The sequence below is a fragment of the Petaurus breviceps genome, unplaced genomic scaffold (genome assembly GCF_028583685.1).
Source record: "Petaurus breviceps papuanus isolate PSGF00001 unplaced genomic scaffold, PetGlider_PUasm1.0 379, whole genome shotgun sequence".
In the NCBI taxonomy this organism is placed as follows: Eukaryota; Metazoa; Chordata; class Mammalia; order Diprotodontia; family Petauridae; genus Petaurus; species Petaurus breviceps.
In genome coordinates, this window is record NW_027186303.1 from 3834710 (window position 1) to 3851585 (window position 16876).

Consider the following 16876-nt stretch of genomic DNA (forward strand, 5'->3'; position numbering starts at 1 on the left):
GTGCTTGGTCCCCCTACATTCTGCAGGCCAGGAGCTGAAGCTGCCATGTGGCACTGGCTGGCTGTGCTGGCCCCCGGGGGCAAAAGCCATGTACTCCCACTTACTGGGTCCCAAAGTCCAGACTGCACTGACCTCTCACTTTGTCCTTTGAATCTATGTGTTGATAAATCTCGAAATGGCCACAGCTGCTGCTGATCTGGAGTCCCTCCAGCCAGTGGCTGGTCAGGCCTGCCCTGGGCCTAAAGCCTTGGTGTGGCACTGGGCTTGGCTACCAGAGCATTGCGCTGGTTGATTCCTGCTGGCCTGCTGGGCTGTCCTTAGTGGAGGTTAGCTTCTCTGTGTCTTTTTGTGGGTTCTGAAGCTCCAAAGTTTGTTTAGAATCCCCTTATTACATGGATTGGGGAAGGTGGAAGCCGGAGCCAAGGGGAGGTCCTGCTTCTACTCTGTCATCTTGACTCTGCCAACCCTCAGCTAGTTTTTGTGTTAAGTGTCTGAGGCTGGAGTTTGAACTTAGGTCCTCCTGACTCCAGGGCTGGTGATCTATTCATTTTGTCATCTAGCCGCCCCCTCTTCGACCTTTCTGCAGCCTTTAATAGTACCAATTAGCCTCTTCTTCTTGATACAAACTTCCCTCTAGGTTTTCAGGACACCACTTTCTCCTGCTTCTCGTCCTCCTCATCAGACTGCTTCTTTTAGTTTCCTTTACAGGATTCTTATTCAGGTCGTGGATGTCCCACAACACCCTTTTTTTTGTCCTAGGTCCTTTTCTCTTTGCCCTCTGTACTATTTCATTTGATGTTATTATCAGCTCCCATGGGTTTAATTATCATCTCTGTGCTGATGATTCTCAAATCTACTTATTCAGCCCTAACCTTTCTGCTGATCTCTAATATCACATCTCCTACTGCCTTTCAGACATCTCAAACTAGATCTTCAAAGGATATCTGAAACTCCACTTGTCCAAAATGGAAGTCCCTAAATCCTCTCCCCTTGTATATTTCCCTTTTATTGTCAAGTGTACCACCATTCTTTCAGTCCCCCAGGCTTACAACCTAGGCATCCTTCTTGACCCCTCACGGTCTCGGGTCTATTGAATTCACCTTTGAAACACCTCTAAAATACACCTCCTTCTATCTTTTGATAATGCCACCACCTTGGTGCTGGCCCTCATCACTTACATCTGGACTATTGCAATGGGTCGCTCGTTGTCATCACTGTCATAACCTTTCCACTTCAATCCATCTTCTCCATTCAGTCCCCAAAGTGATTTTCCTAAAGGACAGATCTGACTATGTAATACCCCCTACTCAATAAGACTCTAGTTTGGTGTCCTAGCCAGAGGCAGCTTTCCTTTTCCAGGTCTTTGATGATGGCATTCAGTGTCTCCATCAGGTTGGTCACCCTATACTCTGTATAGGTATTTACAGTCATCGGAGTATACAGAGAACTCTTTATCATGGTAATGGCCTTATACAGTCAATTTGTCAAGAGGTGTTGGCCCATACCCCTCATGGGATTTTCCTGGGCAGGGGATTTAGGATGTATCTTCAGAACTGACAAGTTTCGAAGTATTTGGGGGCATGACTTAATTCACTATGGGCTGTGTAGTTCTCTCTCATGGGCTCACTGCTTCATAATTTTCTCATTATTGTGGCCTATGCAAGCATGGATTCACTGGGCAGTAGAAACTATCTGAGCTGCACAGGCCTGGTCAGCTTGTTTATTGCATATCATTTTTGTGGGAAGGGGTCTTTCTTGTGGGCTGAGACAGAGGTTCATAGGGTATTCAATTGCTGAACTTGGAGATGCTGCTTCTCCACAGGGAGGCTCCCTAGTCAACTGGTTTGAATACATACAACTAGGAGAACTTACTTCTATCTAAAGTGTAAACAGAACCTAATCTAGGTAGATTCCAGCCCTAAAGCATTAAACCTATGCCCTTGCACTCCTCCATTATAGTTTAGGGTAACCCAATTCATAAAGAAGAAAACCAAACAGAGTGGTCTGGGTAGAAATGGCTTCCTCTGTCCGGATTGCTGGAGAAGGCTAAGTCTCATGATTAAGCCATATTCTCAGTAGGAGGAGCTGAAAAAGTTTAGCCCACCTTAGAAGGATTTTACCAATCAGGGTTGATTTCTCTGGTCAGAGACAGTCCCTTTCAAAAAATATTTAAGGCATTTAGTGTCACCATTAAGTTTCTTTGGTTACTGAGAGAAATGACCAACTATCAATTTATTGATTATCAGTTAGCCTAATTAATAAATTGTTTTTTTACCCAGAAACTCTCTTAGGCTTTTTATTTTTGTCATACTCTTAGCTGAATTGTGAAATACTAGCAACTTCTAGTGGGGTATGTTACACTGAATGTCATAACTATGGCTGGCAGTAGGTCTTAAAGCCTACCTTCCTCCCTCCAAAAAACAGAAAGGCAAGGTTTTTTAGAAAAGGCATTGTCTCTTCGAGGGAAACTTTGGGATTTAAATCCTGGCATTACCTGAACACGAGGGTCCTCAATTTTATAATTGTTTAAGGAAAAAGCCAACCTTTGGGATGAAGAAACCACAACAACGAGAGAATGAAAACAAAGGAATGACTCTGGAATTTTGGGATGGTAATCACTGTGTAAAAGAAATGCCTCAGTTTGGGTTTTTTTGTTTTTCTTTTTAATTTGGATGAGACTGCAATTTTTTCACTTGGATTTTGTTGTGATTCTTGGCCTATACCTATGGCTGGCAGTAGGTCTTAAAGCCAGTGAACATAGGTAGAAAACCAGCCACCAAGGCTAGTCAGGATGTCAAACAAGGGTTGCTGGCTAGCATGACATAGAGAGATATGCCAATGCTAGGAGTTCCTACAGCAGAAGAATAACAGAATGGGGGAAAGAACAACTCCAAAAATAAGAAAGCCAGAGACTCCTCTGGGCCTGTCTTGAGAGAATTTTTAGGGTCCTTATTAGCTATTGCCTAAATAAACCAGCACATAATACACACAAGTAAACTGTAGTTTATTTACCCAAGTGGGGTACACCATTAATAGATGATGGACATATGTCTAAACAGTTCTGCAGATAATATATACATATATGTGTACATGGGCAGCTAGATGGCACTGTAGTAGAGGGAGGAATCCAGAGAGAAGGAGAAAGAGAACTTTTCTTTATATTAATGCAGCATCCCTTACCTGTCCTCAGCTAGAATTAGATGGGATGCAATTGTCACATTTGTCTGTATCTCCAATATATTTGTCAATATCTGTATTTCAGGAAATATCTCTGGGCTTCTGTGGAGAATTTAACATTGTCTTTTCAAATGCCTCCTCCAATGCTCAAATCCAATCAGGTAAATCCCAAAGTTTCCCTTGAAGAGACAATGCCTTTTCTAACAAAACCTTGACTTTCTGCTTTTGGGAGGGGGGAAGGTAGGGCAATTGCGGTTAAGACTTGCCCAAGGTCACGAGGCTAGTTTTGTATTAAGTGTCTGATGAACTCAGGTCCTCCGGACTCCAGGGCCGGTGGTCTATTCACTGCGCCACCTAGCCGCCCCGACTTTCTGTTTCTAAAGAAAAAACTAAGTTGCCATGCTTTTCTTTCCCAGGTTTCCTGATTTAAACCATACTGGCTCTTGAGGGCTTCCTCTCCTAGTCGCTCTACAGGTTGTCACTCACTACCCTTTAACAATCTCTGCTTTCTAACCCTAATTCCTCCGCTCTTCTGGCTAGGTCCAGGTAAATCCTTAATCCTTTAAATTCAGCCAATTGGAGTCCCTCTGCCCTGGTCTCTGGGCTGGTCAGTACTCCTGGGGGCCAGAATCCAGGCCCGACTGGTGCTGTAGTCCTAGCAATTTTGGATTTACCACAGAGGTTAGGAGATTCTGGGTTCGCAGCTTCTTGGGGCTGCCTCTTATCTCCTCCTTCCGAAGTTTGCATTGAGTTCATTTTCCGGCCCGGGGGTGGGGCGGTAGGAGGACTCTGCAGGAAGGGCGGGGTAGTGGCTGTTTTCCCAAACAGGCCAAAGCCATTGAGCGTGCCTGCTTCGGGGACTTTCCGGAATCCGCTGGGTCAGCTTTCCCCGGGTCTGGTCTTGGAGCACTCCGCCTCAGGGTTAGGGCCACGGGAGGGCCTCGGGAAGGAGTGGGTGACTGTCATGGCCAGTAGTTGCAGCCTCGGGGTTGAAGAAGAAGAAGAGGAAACCCTGAAGAAGTTGATAGTTAGGCTGCAAAATGTCCAGGAGGGAAAACAGATAGAAACCCTGATCCAGATACTAGAGGATATGCTGATGTTAACGTACTCTGAGCACGGTAATCCTTTATTTTTTGTTTTATAAACTTGGGGCAAATATAGCAATGGAAAGACTATATCCACATCCATGAAATCATGGGCTCTTCGAAGGAAACTCATTGGAGATAGTTTTCTGCATTAACTCAAACTTTTCGAGGAGCAGAGATCGCTGTTAGGAAAGGCATTGAAAACGAAAAGTGCTTGCTTTCACTTATTTTCTTTTATTCTTCTGATTTAAAAAGCTACGGTGAATAATAATAGTTTTCCTTTGTTTTCTTCTCCAGCTTCTAAGTTATTTCAAGGCAAAAATATCCATATGCCTTTGCTGCTTGTTTTGGATTCTTACATGAGAGTCGCAGGTGTGCAACAGGTAAAACACACTTCACTTTATCTTTTTCCTTTCCTGTTTGGAAAGACATGTTTTAAACTCAAAGTTCTTGGGAGAAACTGTTCTGATGAACCCTTTATATGCTTGGTCTTACTATTAAGGATACTCTCTGTGCTTGCTGTGATTTTTAAAATGGAGAGGTTGTTAAATGTTTTTTGAATGTATTTTTTTTTTAACGGAAAGGATAGTGACTCATACTGAACTAGCCTTTGCATAATAGCATAAAAGACATTGACAGATGACAATTGTACTGGAATCTTTAGTGGAGGGAGCGAATGCGGTGGAAAACAGGGTGGGGTATTGAGGGATTGAAGATTATGTGAGGTGGGAGATGAATGTCTAAATATAAGCATTTAACCATTTATTGTGGTTCAAAGTGTAGTACTGTAGCTCAAATAACCACTAAAATATTTAGCAACATTTATTACTTGTGTTATATAATGGAAGCTCCTTTTTATCTTTTCATTTCCAACAACGATATAGTGTCTTTTACTTTGTAGGTGCTTTGTTGTTGTTCAGTCCCTTTTGACTCCTGACTCCTTCTGATCCTGTGGACCGTATATGGTTTTTTTTGTTCTTGGGGGTGGGGGTGGGCAAAAATACTGGAGTTGTTTGCCATTTATTTCCTCCTCCAGTGGATTAAGGCAAATAGAGATTAAGTTGCTTGTTTTAGGTCATACTGTTAGTAAGTGCCTGAGGTCATATTTGAACTCTGGTGTTCCTGATTTCAGGCCTAGAACTCTAGCCTAACCACCTAGCTGCCTCTAAGTGCTTAAAAATGTGAAACTAAATTAAAATAATAGCTATATTGTTAAGACCCTCATTCGGGATATAAATTTTTTCTTAGTACTGTTCAGAAGATCTTATTGGTCTTCTGAAGAAGTAATCTGGAAGTAATCTCAGGAGTTATCAAATGCAGTTCATATTACTAGTTAGGAAACTGAGTCACAAAGGTTAACTGATTTGATCTAGGTCACTCAGATATTGATATTAGAGGGAGGGTTCTAGACCAAGGCCTCTGACTCCAGATCCAGTTTGTCATACTTATATGTTGGACTCAGTAATATCCCTTATTGCTACTCTTCTACGTAGCCATCCACTAGCTCAGTTAGCTTTGCAGTTATCTAATGAATGCTTTGATGTCTTACCCCACCCAAAGTTATATTTCATTTGTGTTTTATGATCAAGTTAAAATAAAATGAAACTAATATACAATAGTAAAATTTCTGTAATCTGCCATAGGAACCACAGGAATTTGCTGTGTTGAGTGAGGCATGCTACATTTATTAAAATTTAAGTGTTATGACAGCTGAAAATGTGATTTATAGTCAAAATAGCCTCTATAATGATAGAGTTTTAAAAGTATAAATTGAGCTGTGTACAAGTAGACAGGCTTTTCATGCATTTGCAAAAGGAAATCAGTTTTTTCATCCTCAGGATAGTTAGGTGACTGAAGGAAACTGAACTTAATTTATATATATATAGTCCATGTCCTTTGGTAGTTATAGAAATGTTTTTGATTTTGTTATGTTTTAAAGACCTTGCATGTTATCTTTTTAAGAAAGATTTATTTTTTTTATTATTTCCACAAGATTTTGAGCTTCAATTTTTTCTCCCCATCTTTCCCCTATCCCACTCCAAGATGGAAAGCCTACTGAATGCCCCTTCCCCCAATCTGTTCTCTCTTATCTCCTCCCCTATTACTCCCCTAGCTTTCTAGTAGGGCAAGATGTATTTCTATACCCTAGTGCCTGTATATCTTATTTGCCAGTTGCATTAAAAAAAGTATTTTTTTTAAACATTTGTTTTTAAAACTTTGAGTTCCAGATTTTTTCCCTTCTTCCCTCCACTTGCCCCCACTGGGAAGATAAGCAATTCAATATAGGTTGTACATGTGTAGTTATCCAAATCATTTCCATAATTGTGAAAGACTAACTATATTTCCCTCCATCCTGTTCCAGCCCTCTACTTATTCTATTTTCTCCTTTGACCCCATCCCTTTTCAAAAATGTTTGCTTCTAACTACCCTCTACCCTAATCTGCCCTCCCTTCAATCCCCCCTCCTATCCTCTACCCCCTTATTTTTCTGTAGGATAAGATACCCTATTGAGTGTGTATGTTATTCCCTCCTTAAGACATGTTATCTTTTTTTATTTAAATAAGTTTGTGTTTATTAGGTGACCGATATTTCCCTTCTCCAATTAATATTTGGGTTAGGACTAAGGTAATTGATGGTACGAAGCATCTGCTATAAACAGGTTGGCGTAGGCTGGATTGTATCTGTATGGTCCATAGGCATTGTTAGATTGCACCCCTAGTATATATCTCGAACCCTTCTAGCCTCCTGGATACACTTCAGATCAGGGACAGCTTAGTATTTGTACCCATATCTTTCTGAGGTAGCTCAGAATTGTATTGTATCCTCCAGGACAGGAATGTCTGATGGGTTCTATGATAAAGGCACTCAAAAGAAGGTGTAACACTGCCAGTGTTCAGGGCAATAGAAGCCTGACTTAAAGTTTAACAGTTTATCATTTGGTGAATAAAATTCACAGCACCTCATTTTAAAAAGGAAAGCAGCCTTTTAGAGTAGTAGTAGTTGTGGTGGTGGTGTGGTGGGGTGGTGGTGGTGGTGGTAGTTGTAGTACCACCACTACCACTAATGATAGTGGTGCTAGACACTGTGCTAAAGGCTTTACAAATATTATCTCCTCAGATCTTCACAACAATCTTGGAAGGTAGGTGCTGTTGTTATTGTCATTTTACAGTTGAGAAAACTGATGCAGGCAGGTTCATAGAATGATAGAATTTTTCACTGTTTTTTTTTTTTTTTGTCATGCCAAAGTGTATATGGAAGGCAGTCATAGTCCTTGATCACACCTGGAGTTTTGTGTTATGTTCTGGGCACCACAGTTTTGGAAGGACATTGATAAACTAGAGTTCAGTTAAGCTCAGCCAGAATGGTGGAGCCTGGAGTTCATGTCACATGAGGACTGATTGAAGGACCTAGGAATATTGAGCCTGGATAAGAGAAAATGGGGGATAAGGGTGGTTTAGGATGTGTATTTGAAGAGCTGTCATGTAGAAGAGGGATTAGATTTGTTCTGTTTGACTTTAGAAGAAAAGCCAGGAGTAATAGGTAGATGTAGCCAGGAGGCAAATTTAGAGTGAGTACCAGAATAATTTTTTTTTTAATAATTAGAGCTGTTCAAAATTGGAATTGACCACCTCAAAAGGTAGTAGGTTACTCTGCTGCAAAGGTCTTCAGGCAGAGACTGCATGACCACTTATTGGGTATGTGGTAAAGGCATTCTTTTTTGAATGTGGCCACTTAAAGACCTTCTGTCTCTAAAATTCAACAAAGTGTAAAGTAATAAAAAAAGCACTGGACTTGGGACTTAAGAAGCATAGATTTAAAATCAGATTCTGATGTTAGCTGTTTCTTGTCTCTAAATTGGGGAATATCTGTGTTATTTAACTCAGATCGGTTGTGAGAAAAGTGCTTTATAAATCATAATGTGTTATAGCAGTAGTCAGTCAATAAATATTTATTAAGCACCGACTATGTGCCTTATTTATAATTTTAAGAGAAGTATACATTAGAAATAGCTGTGGTGTAGTTGATGGAGACCTGGCCTTAATGCCAGGAATACTTAGGTTTAAGGCACACCTCTGACAGATACTGGTTATATGACCATGGCCAAGTTACTCAACCATTCAAGTGCTTTAGGCAACTCTTCTTTAAAAATTCAGTTTTGTTTCCAGTTCTAAATTCTCTCCTTTCTACCCCCTTCTTCTCTTCCCACATCGAGAAAGCAAGAAAAACAAAATTTCTAACAAAGGTAAATAGTTAAGCAAAACAAATATCTTTTTCAAACCATGTCCAAAAAAAAATATGCCTCAGTCTGCCCTCTGAGTCCTTTCTGTCTAGAAGTGAATAGCATGTTTCGTCATGAATCTTCTGGAATTGTGGTTGGGTCATTGCGTTAATCAAATTTTCTAAGTCTTCTAAAATTGTTTGCATTTATAATGTTGTTATTGTATAAATTGTCCTACTTATGTTTACCTTTTTACATCAAGAGACCCACTGTGAACTGCAAATATCTGACATCACCCATACATGGACCTGATTATTTAGCCCTGGGACTTGGTCCTTAAAAGAACTCTTGCATTGTTTTGTTTTGTTTTGTTTTATTTTTAGTGTATTTTTGTTTTAGTTTGTCTCTTCTGACAGGCTTCTTGAATATTGGAGTGACTAGTTATACCCCTAAAGTCATGGTGGAAAGTTCTCTAGAAGGCCTTTAAGGAGCTTGGCTTTCTAAAGGATGGAATATAGTGGAAACAATAACCTAACCCGGGTTACTCCATCCATTCAGATTTGGCTAGTTTCTTAAAATGTTTTGAAACATTCTTCCAGAGTTGGCTCAGGACTAAAGACTCAATTCCTCTTCTTGTTGAATATCTGTCTCCTGCTGTGGATAAATAAAACTCTTTTTTGTTCATGGTTGGATGAGTACTTCAACTTATTCCAGAATCCAACCTAAATTTGCCAGGAGTCTGACCTGAGTCAGTCCTATCCCAGAACAATTCTACTTTTGGATCTCAGCCACTCTGAGGCAAAGTCTACTAATTAATTGCAAAGGCGATTTTGTTATTTCTAAAAACCTCTTTATTGAATGCTCTGGAAACATCTATTAATCATCCTGGTTTTTGAGGAAGGGTTATTAATCTTTCCATAGCTACCCTTTGGAGATGAACCCTCTGTTTCATATGTGGGTTTTTGTTTGAATAGCTATATCTGTTGTCATCCATTTTACATCCATACTGGCATTGCATAATTATTAATTATTCCAAGTATGCTTTTCCTGTTAAGCTTTGACATTGGTATGCCAGTCAGTCATTTAACATGCACAATCTTAGCTAATCTCTTGATGGACTTGTGCTTGATCATCTCAGTCTTCTTTTTTCCCCAGCTTCACTTAGGGTTTAGCTCAAAGCTTGGTCTCTATAACCACTAATACTTTTAGATGATCTTACATATCTTAAATATACATGTTATTTCCTCCATTAGAATTATGATACTTGGGGCAGCTAGGTGGCACAGTCAATAGAGCACTAGTCCTGGAGTCAGGAGGACCTGAGTTCAAATCCAGCCTCAGATACTTAACAGTTACTAGCCATGTGACCTTGGGCAAGTTACTTAACCTCAATTGCCCTGCCTTCCCTGCTCCAAAAAAGCAAAAACAAAAACAAAAAACAAACAAACCTGCTGGCTGGCACATAACAAGCACTCAATAATTCTTTTTGCTTGACTTACACTGCCTTTCTTGTATTACAATGTTTTTAGTTGGGTTTTTATTTTTTGTGTGTATGTTTTTGTAGAAAGCTACTTTATTGCCCGTTGATACTTCTCAGTAGAATTTCATTGTATAGTTTAATTTTGAAAAATTGTTTCATTTATTATGTTCACATTGATCAGTTTTGATAAGAAAGAATACATTTTAATTTAATAGATGTTTAACTAATATCTGTAAACAAACATATATTTGCCTTTATTACTTTTCAGGTGGGCTGGTCACTTCTTTGTAAACTGACAGAAATTTGTCCTGATATAATGCAAAACTTAATGGGTCCCCAGGATGTTGGAAAGGATTGGGAAGTGCTTGGTGTTCACCAGTAAGTATTAATTTTATGCAAAAAAGCAGTTATATTTTCACTTAGATACACAAATCAAGCATCTTTAGATTTATATTTTTTAGATTCTTATGAAAGAGCAAAGATATCTTGAAGATATATTTATTATGCTATATAAAATAATATTTTACCTGTATATAGAACTTTATTCCTTTTCCAGTGATTCATCATGGGCTGAGAACTGGCTTTGATGTCTTGAAGTTTATGTTAGATCTTGCCCTACCAGAAAGTTGGAGGGGGATGGGGAGGATATAGGAGAGAGCAGATAGGGGGAGGGTGTATTCAGTGGGATAGCTGTTTTGGGGTGGTGGGCAGGGGAAAGACAGGGAGAAAATTTGTAACTCGAAATCTTGTGGAAATGGATGTTGTAAACTAAAAATAAACATAAAATTAAAAAAAAAGAAGCTTATGTTAGAGGAGGCTGCCAAATTTAGCAGGTCTTATCAAACAGAGAAATCATTAAGTATGGTCCCCATTATAGATTATCCGTTTGTTATCTGAGGCCTAAACTGGCTAAGATTGGAAAAATTTATCATCCAGAGTATTGGCTATCATATGATGAATATTTTTGTCCACAGCAACACAAGAATACTATCTCTTAATGTGTAGAAAGGTTGTGAACTATATCAGTGGAATGATCACACCTGTAAAACTTATCCTCTATTTTAATTCACTTTTATGAATATTATTTAATTCAGTCCTTGAGATTCATGAGAGGTAGGTAGACCAAGTAATTACTATAGTAGATGATAGAGTCATGACTCAAAAAGTCTTGACAGGTTAGAGTGGCTCTTAAATTCTGTATTCTCAGAGAACAGAAAGTTAAAACTTTAAACAAGGTCCTCTTTTTTTTTTTTGACAAAATAACTAATATAGAATAGTTCTACAAAAATATAGGAACCAGGCAGTGAGTTTAGTAATGTATTAACTTAAACTCTGCTTTTCCTTCCTTAAGCAGTAAATATTAGGTAGTTTAAACTACTGCTTAAAAAAAAAAAGAGGAAATTACTTCCCAGTGCTTGATAGTAATTTCACCAGCTGTGCTTTTGCAGTTTACAACATTATGACTTCATAGATGAGACCACTTCCTTGAATGTAGTTGAGAAAACAACAAAAAGTTTCTACAGACAGAGATGTGTTCTAGGGGAATTCCTTTCTGTATGATTTTGTTAGCGCCTTGGCTTTTGTCTTTTCTGGTTAACATTATGCATTCCTTACATTTCAGTTATCCTTTTTTCTATGATAACGAAGAAAGATAGGATACTACTATCCTGTGATGGTATCCAGTGATTCTGGTAGATGTCATAGTTTGTGTACAATTTATAATTAATACTGTAGTAACCTTTCGGATCTGTGACTTCTTTAGCATGGATGTTCCCTTTATGGATACAGATTGAAATACTTTCACACCTTAGTAGATACTCTTCATTAATTGTTGCTCCTCTTCTTTGGGTAGCCCTCCACTGCCAACCGTGTGCTTGAGAATGTTCCTGCTAGGTAATATCTGCCAGACTTGGTGGGCTCCACTTGGCATAGCCTCTGAAATCCCTTGGTCACCTCCATGTCACACTGAGACACTGCAGTGGGACTTCGGTGAAAAATATAATTTATTCTATAGTTCACAACATTTAGTTGTAAATTTGTATTAATTATCCATATTTCTTAGCTCATAGATTTTCACAGAATATCATATTTTCTGACAATATATTTTATTTACATTTTATAATTAGTAGTGACCTCATAATAAAAGTAAATGTGATGGAAAGAGGGCTTCTCTTGGAATCATGAAGACTTGGGTTCAGGTCTTTCCATTTACATGTACTAAGTCACAATAGATAAGTGATCAGACAATTCTTTAAGACTAAGTTATAGAGTTACCATTGATCTATATTAGTGGAGAGAATTTCCCATACTGTTGAAGGAATTTCCTAGCCTGAGTTTCAAGAGAACTCTGAAAGAATTTCATCTACCATGAGGCCATAAGACTGATGGATAAAAAAATGAGTAGCTAAATTGAAATTTAAAAAGGAATTTATGAATTTTTTAAGGAAGATTGCTGGGGCCTTCAGCTTTTTAGGGTACAGATTATATAAAAGTTTTTGTAATTTTTTAGGCTTACTTAAAGTACATAGCAAATCAGTAGCCTTCAGTGGCAGAAAGGAAATGGGAGTAGTGAGAGAAGTAATTATTTTTCTATTATAGTAATAAGCAAATTCAAGATTGAGGGTTTTCCCCCCTTTCTATTTCCTCATTTAGGGTCCAGTCCTTGTACATCAGACAGTTTCTTAAGTACAGGGCTAATGCTGAGATTGGCCTAATCCTCCAGTAATATGCTCCTCATTCTTGTCATGTACCCCACCACTAGGAGAGTTTACTTTTGATTAAAGTGTAAACAGAATCTAGTCTAGAAGAATTCAAGCCTTAAAGCATTCAGTTCTCAACCTAGAAACCCACCTCCCCCCCCCCCCCCTTGTTCAACTTGGAGTGGTCTGGGTGGAGATGGACTCCTCTGTCCAGCTGCTGAGTCCCATGGTCAAGCCAAGTTCTCTGAAGGAGGAGCTGAAGGCTTTCAACCCATCTCCTCATTTGAAAGTTCACCAATCAGGGTTGATTCCTGTCTGTCTGGGGCAGCCACTTTTCCAAAGATTTTCCAAAGCATTCAGTGGTCTTCATGGTTTTGTCTTTGGTTACTGACCATCAATTTATTGCTTATTTGCTAGCCTAATTAATAAATTGATTATTAATTACTCAGAAACTTTGTCCCTCAGGCTCTATTTGTCTCAGTAGTGTACATGCCTTGGAGTCAGGAGTTGTTAAAGATCAGGTCTGTTCCAGTGGTAAAACTTATTTTTGTGTGGTTAATATTATTAGAATACTCTTATACTATTGGTAAATCTCTAGTGTAGGCCTCCTTCAAGTCAGTCTGGTTCATTCTGTTGTTTCCAGTAAGTGGTGGGGTGGGGGGGGGATAAAATACAACATGAGGGTCTCTTTTATACCTCTGTGGGGTCTGTTTCTTTGGTCTCAGTGGTTATTTTTTCTGGGAAGATGTGTCCCAAAATACACAGTACTTATGCTTTTCAACCATCTCTTCTACATACCAAACTCTCCTAGATTTTTTTTATGATCCTCAAAAGATTTCAGAAGCTATATATCAATAATACAATGATATTTATAGTGCATATTATTTATCTTGGCATTATTTGAATACTCCAAAGATCAGTGATTTTGTCAGAGAACTGAATTCCCAATGGGGAAATTCTTCACCAGTGTAGAATACAACCTGTTTATAAAACTAGATAAGTCCTAGGAAGTTGCCTGAGATAAAGGTTAAATTATTTGATCAGAATTACTTAGTTAACAGTTTTGTTAGAGTTGAAATTTGAATCAAGTCCTTCTGACTCCTAGCTCAATCCCTCTGCCTGCTCAATTCATTTTTTATTTATTTTTAACATTAAAAAAAATTTGAGTTTCAAATTCACTTCCTCTCTCCAAATCACTCCCCCTCAGTTGTGAAGGTAAGAAAAATGTTATCAGTTATTCATGTGGAAATGTTGAAGTTCAGGGCCACCTCAAAATGTTGATATGCAAAGACATCTTGAAAGAATTCAATCAGGCTGTCTCCAGATCAAGTAAAGGCATTTATTGGAGTAATACACCACACCAAGCAGGCTCCTTTGCTCTGGAAGAGAGATGCAGCTGAAGAGAGACTCCAACTTAAGGGAGATGGGTCCTTAGGGGAGACATCCACTAAAGGAGATTGCCCTTAACAGGGACACCCTCTGAGAAAGGCTAGAGATTCTTACAGAATAAAACCTGCTATGGGTGGGGAGATGAGGTAACCAGGGAGTTTAGGGCATTACTTATTATTATATTGTTAGTTTCTATATTTCATTGATCAGCCTATTTGAATCTCATTGTCTCCTAAACTAACTTTAAGTGGTACTTGAGATAATGAACTTCTCATTGGCTATTCTATTTAAATCTCATCAAAACCATGCAAAAATATTTCCATATTATCCATATTGCAAAAAATAAAAATAAAAAAGCAAGAACATTATACTTCAATTTGTTCTCGGAGTTAATAAGTTCTCTCTTTGGATATGGATAGCATTTTTCATCATGAGTTCTTTGGCATTGTCTTAGATTACTGTATTGACCTGAGTAGCCCAGCCTTGAATTTACATTTAGCTGTTGTTATGTGCCATGATTTCCCAATTCTTCTCACTTCACTTGCCATCTTATTTTTTTCTGAAACTACCTTCCCTTACCATTTCTTTTAGCACAATAATTCTCTATTACAATCATACACTACAGCTTGTTCAGTCACTCCCCAATTGATGAGCATCACCTCAGTTTCTAATTCTTTGTTGCCATAAAAAAATCTACAAATATTTTTGTTCATATAGGTCTTTTTCTTGTTTTCTTTGATCCTTTGGGTACAGACCTACTAGTGGTATTGCTGGGCCGAAAGATTTGCATGGTTTTATAGCCATTGGGCATAACTCCAAATTGTTTTCCAGAATGGTTGGACCAGTTCACAACTCTAACAACAGTATGTTAGTGTACCTTACACTCTCCAGTATTTGTTATATTGGATAGGTCTGAAGTACTACCTCAAAGTATTTTACTTTGCTTTTCTCTAGTTAATTGTGATTTAGAGCATTTTTTTCATATGACAAGATAGATTTGATTTCTTCTGGAAACTGCCTGTCATATCCTTTGACAATTTATTAGTTGGGGAATGACACTTCTTTTATAAATTTGACTCAGTTCCCTAAACATTTGAGAAATGTGTTTATTTAAGAAACTTGCTGTAAACATTTTTTATATTACTTTATTATCTATGGTATCTTTTTAGCAAAATGTAGTTTCCCTGTAATTATCTCCTTTAATTAGGTTTATTTTTGCTTTTGCTTTGTCTTAAATCATGATTGTTACCACAGTCTTTTTCCCTTCTGCTGAAGCATAATAGATGTAATATACCCCTTTATTTGTACTCTGCATGTGTCTCTCTGTTTTAAGGTGTCTCTTGTAAATTGGATTCTGGTTTCTGATTTCAGTCTGCTATCTGCTTCCATTTTATGGGCAAATTCATCCCATTCATATTCACAGTTATGATGTGTTTGAATGTCAGATTTTCTCTTTAGTGCTGATCATTTCATCAGGAATGCCTGGAAATCCTCACTTTAATTGAATGTCCATCTTTTTTCCTGAAGGATTTTCCTTAGTTTTGCTGGATAGGTTATTCCTAGCTCCTTTGCCTTCCAGAATATCATATGTTTGTTTGTAGTATTCAAGCACTCTACTCCTTTAACATGGAAGCTGCTAAGTTTTGTTTAATCCTGTGACTTCATGATATTTAAATTGCTTTACTTCTGTCTTCTTGCAATATTTTCTCCTTGACCTGAGAATTCTAGAATTTGGCTTTAATATTCTTGGGAGCTTTCAATTTGGAGTTCTCTTGATTGGCAAATTTTTCAATTTCTATTTTATCCGCTGGATTTAATACATCAGGGCAGATTTCTTGATAATTTCTTTTTTTAAAAAATTATTTTACAAATTATATTTAATTATTTCCTCAATTACATGTTGAGACAACTTTTTGTCATTATTATTTAAACAATAATTTTTAGTTTTCAACATTCGCTTTTATAAGATTTTGAGTTCTAAATTTTTCCCTCTCTCTTCACTTCCCTCTACCCAAAAGGGTATGCAATCTAATATAGGCTATATACGTGCAATCATATTAAACATATTTCCACATTAGTCATGTTGTAAAGAAGAATCAGAACCAAAGGGAAGAACCACAAGAAAGAAAAAACTAACAAAAAAAGAGGAAATAGTATGCTTCAATCTGCCTTCAGAGTTCATAGTTCTTTCTCTGGATGTGGATCACATTTTTCATCTTTAGTCTTTGGAATTGCCCTTAGATCATTACATTGCTGAGAAGAGCTAAGTCTATCAAAGTTGGTCATTGAACAATGTTGCTATTAATATATACATTAGTCTTTGGGTTCCTCTCATTTCACTCAACATTAGTTCATGTAAGTCTCTCCAGGTTTTTCTGAAATCTGCCTGCTCACCATTTCTTATGGAATAATAGTATTCCATTACATTCATATACCACAACTTGTTCAGTCATTCCCCAGCTGATGGGCATCCCCTCAATTTTCAATTCTTTGCCACCACCAAAAGAGCTGCTATAAATATTTTTGTACATGCGGGTCCTTGTCCCATTTTTATGATGTTTTTGGCATACAGCCCTAGAAGTGGTATAGTTGGATCAAAATATATGCACAGTTTTATAGCTCTTTGGACATAGTTCCAAATTGCTCTTTAGAATGGTTGGATCAGTTTACAACTTCACCAATAATGCATTTCCCACATCTTTTCCAACATTTATCATTTTCCTGTTTTGTCATGTTAGGCAGTCTGATGTGTTGTTTCAATTTGCATTTCTTTGATCAGTAGTGATTTAGAGCACTTTTAAAAATGATTGTAGATATCTTTAATTGT

The 16876-nt window shown here is 37.9% G+C and overlaps 1 protein-coding gene across 2 annotated transcripts in view; it reads left to right on the forward strand.

Annotated features, from left to right (window-relative positions):
• Positions 1-3929: 3929 nt before the first annotated feature.
• The window catches only part of LRRK2 (leucine rich repeat kinase 2), a 244910-nt gene continuing 231963 nt past the window's right edge, over positions 3930-16876 (forward strand). For both annotated transcript variants that reach the window (XM_069099462.1, XM_069099463.1), the window contains exons 1-3: positions 3930-4295; positions 4560-4645; positions 10230-10339. In XM_069099462.1, coding sequence (XP_068955563.1) covers positions 4142-4295; positions 4560-4645; positions 10230-10339 — 350 coding nt within the window. In that variant the 5' untranslated portion in view covers positions 3930-4141. The remainder of the gene's footprint in view (positions 4296-4559; positions 4646-10229; positions 10340-16876) is intronic.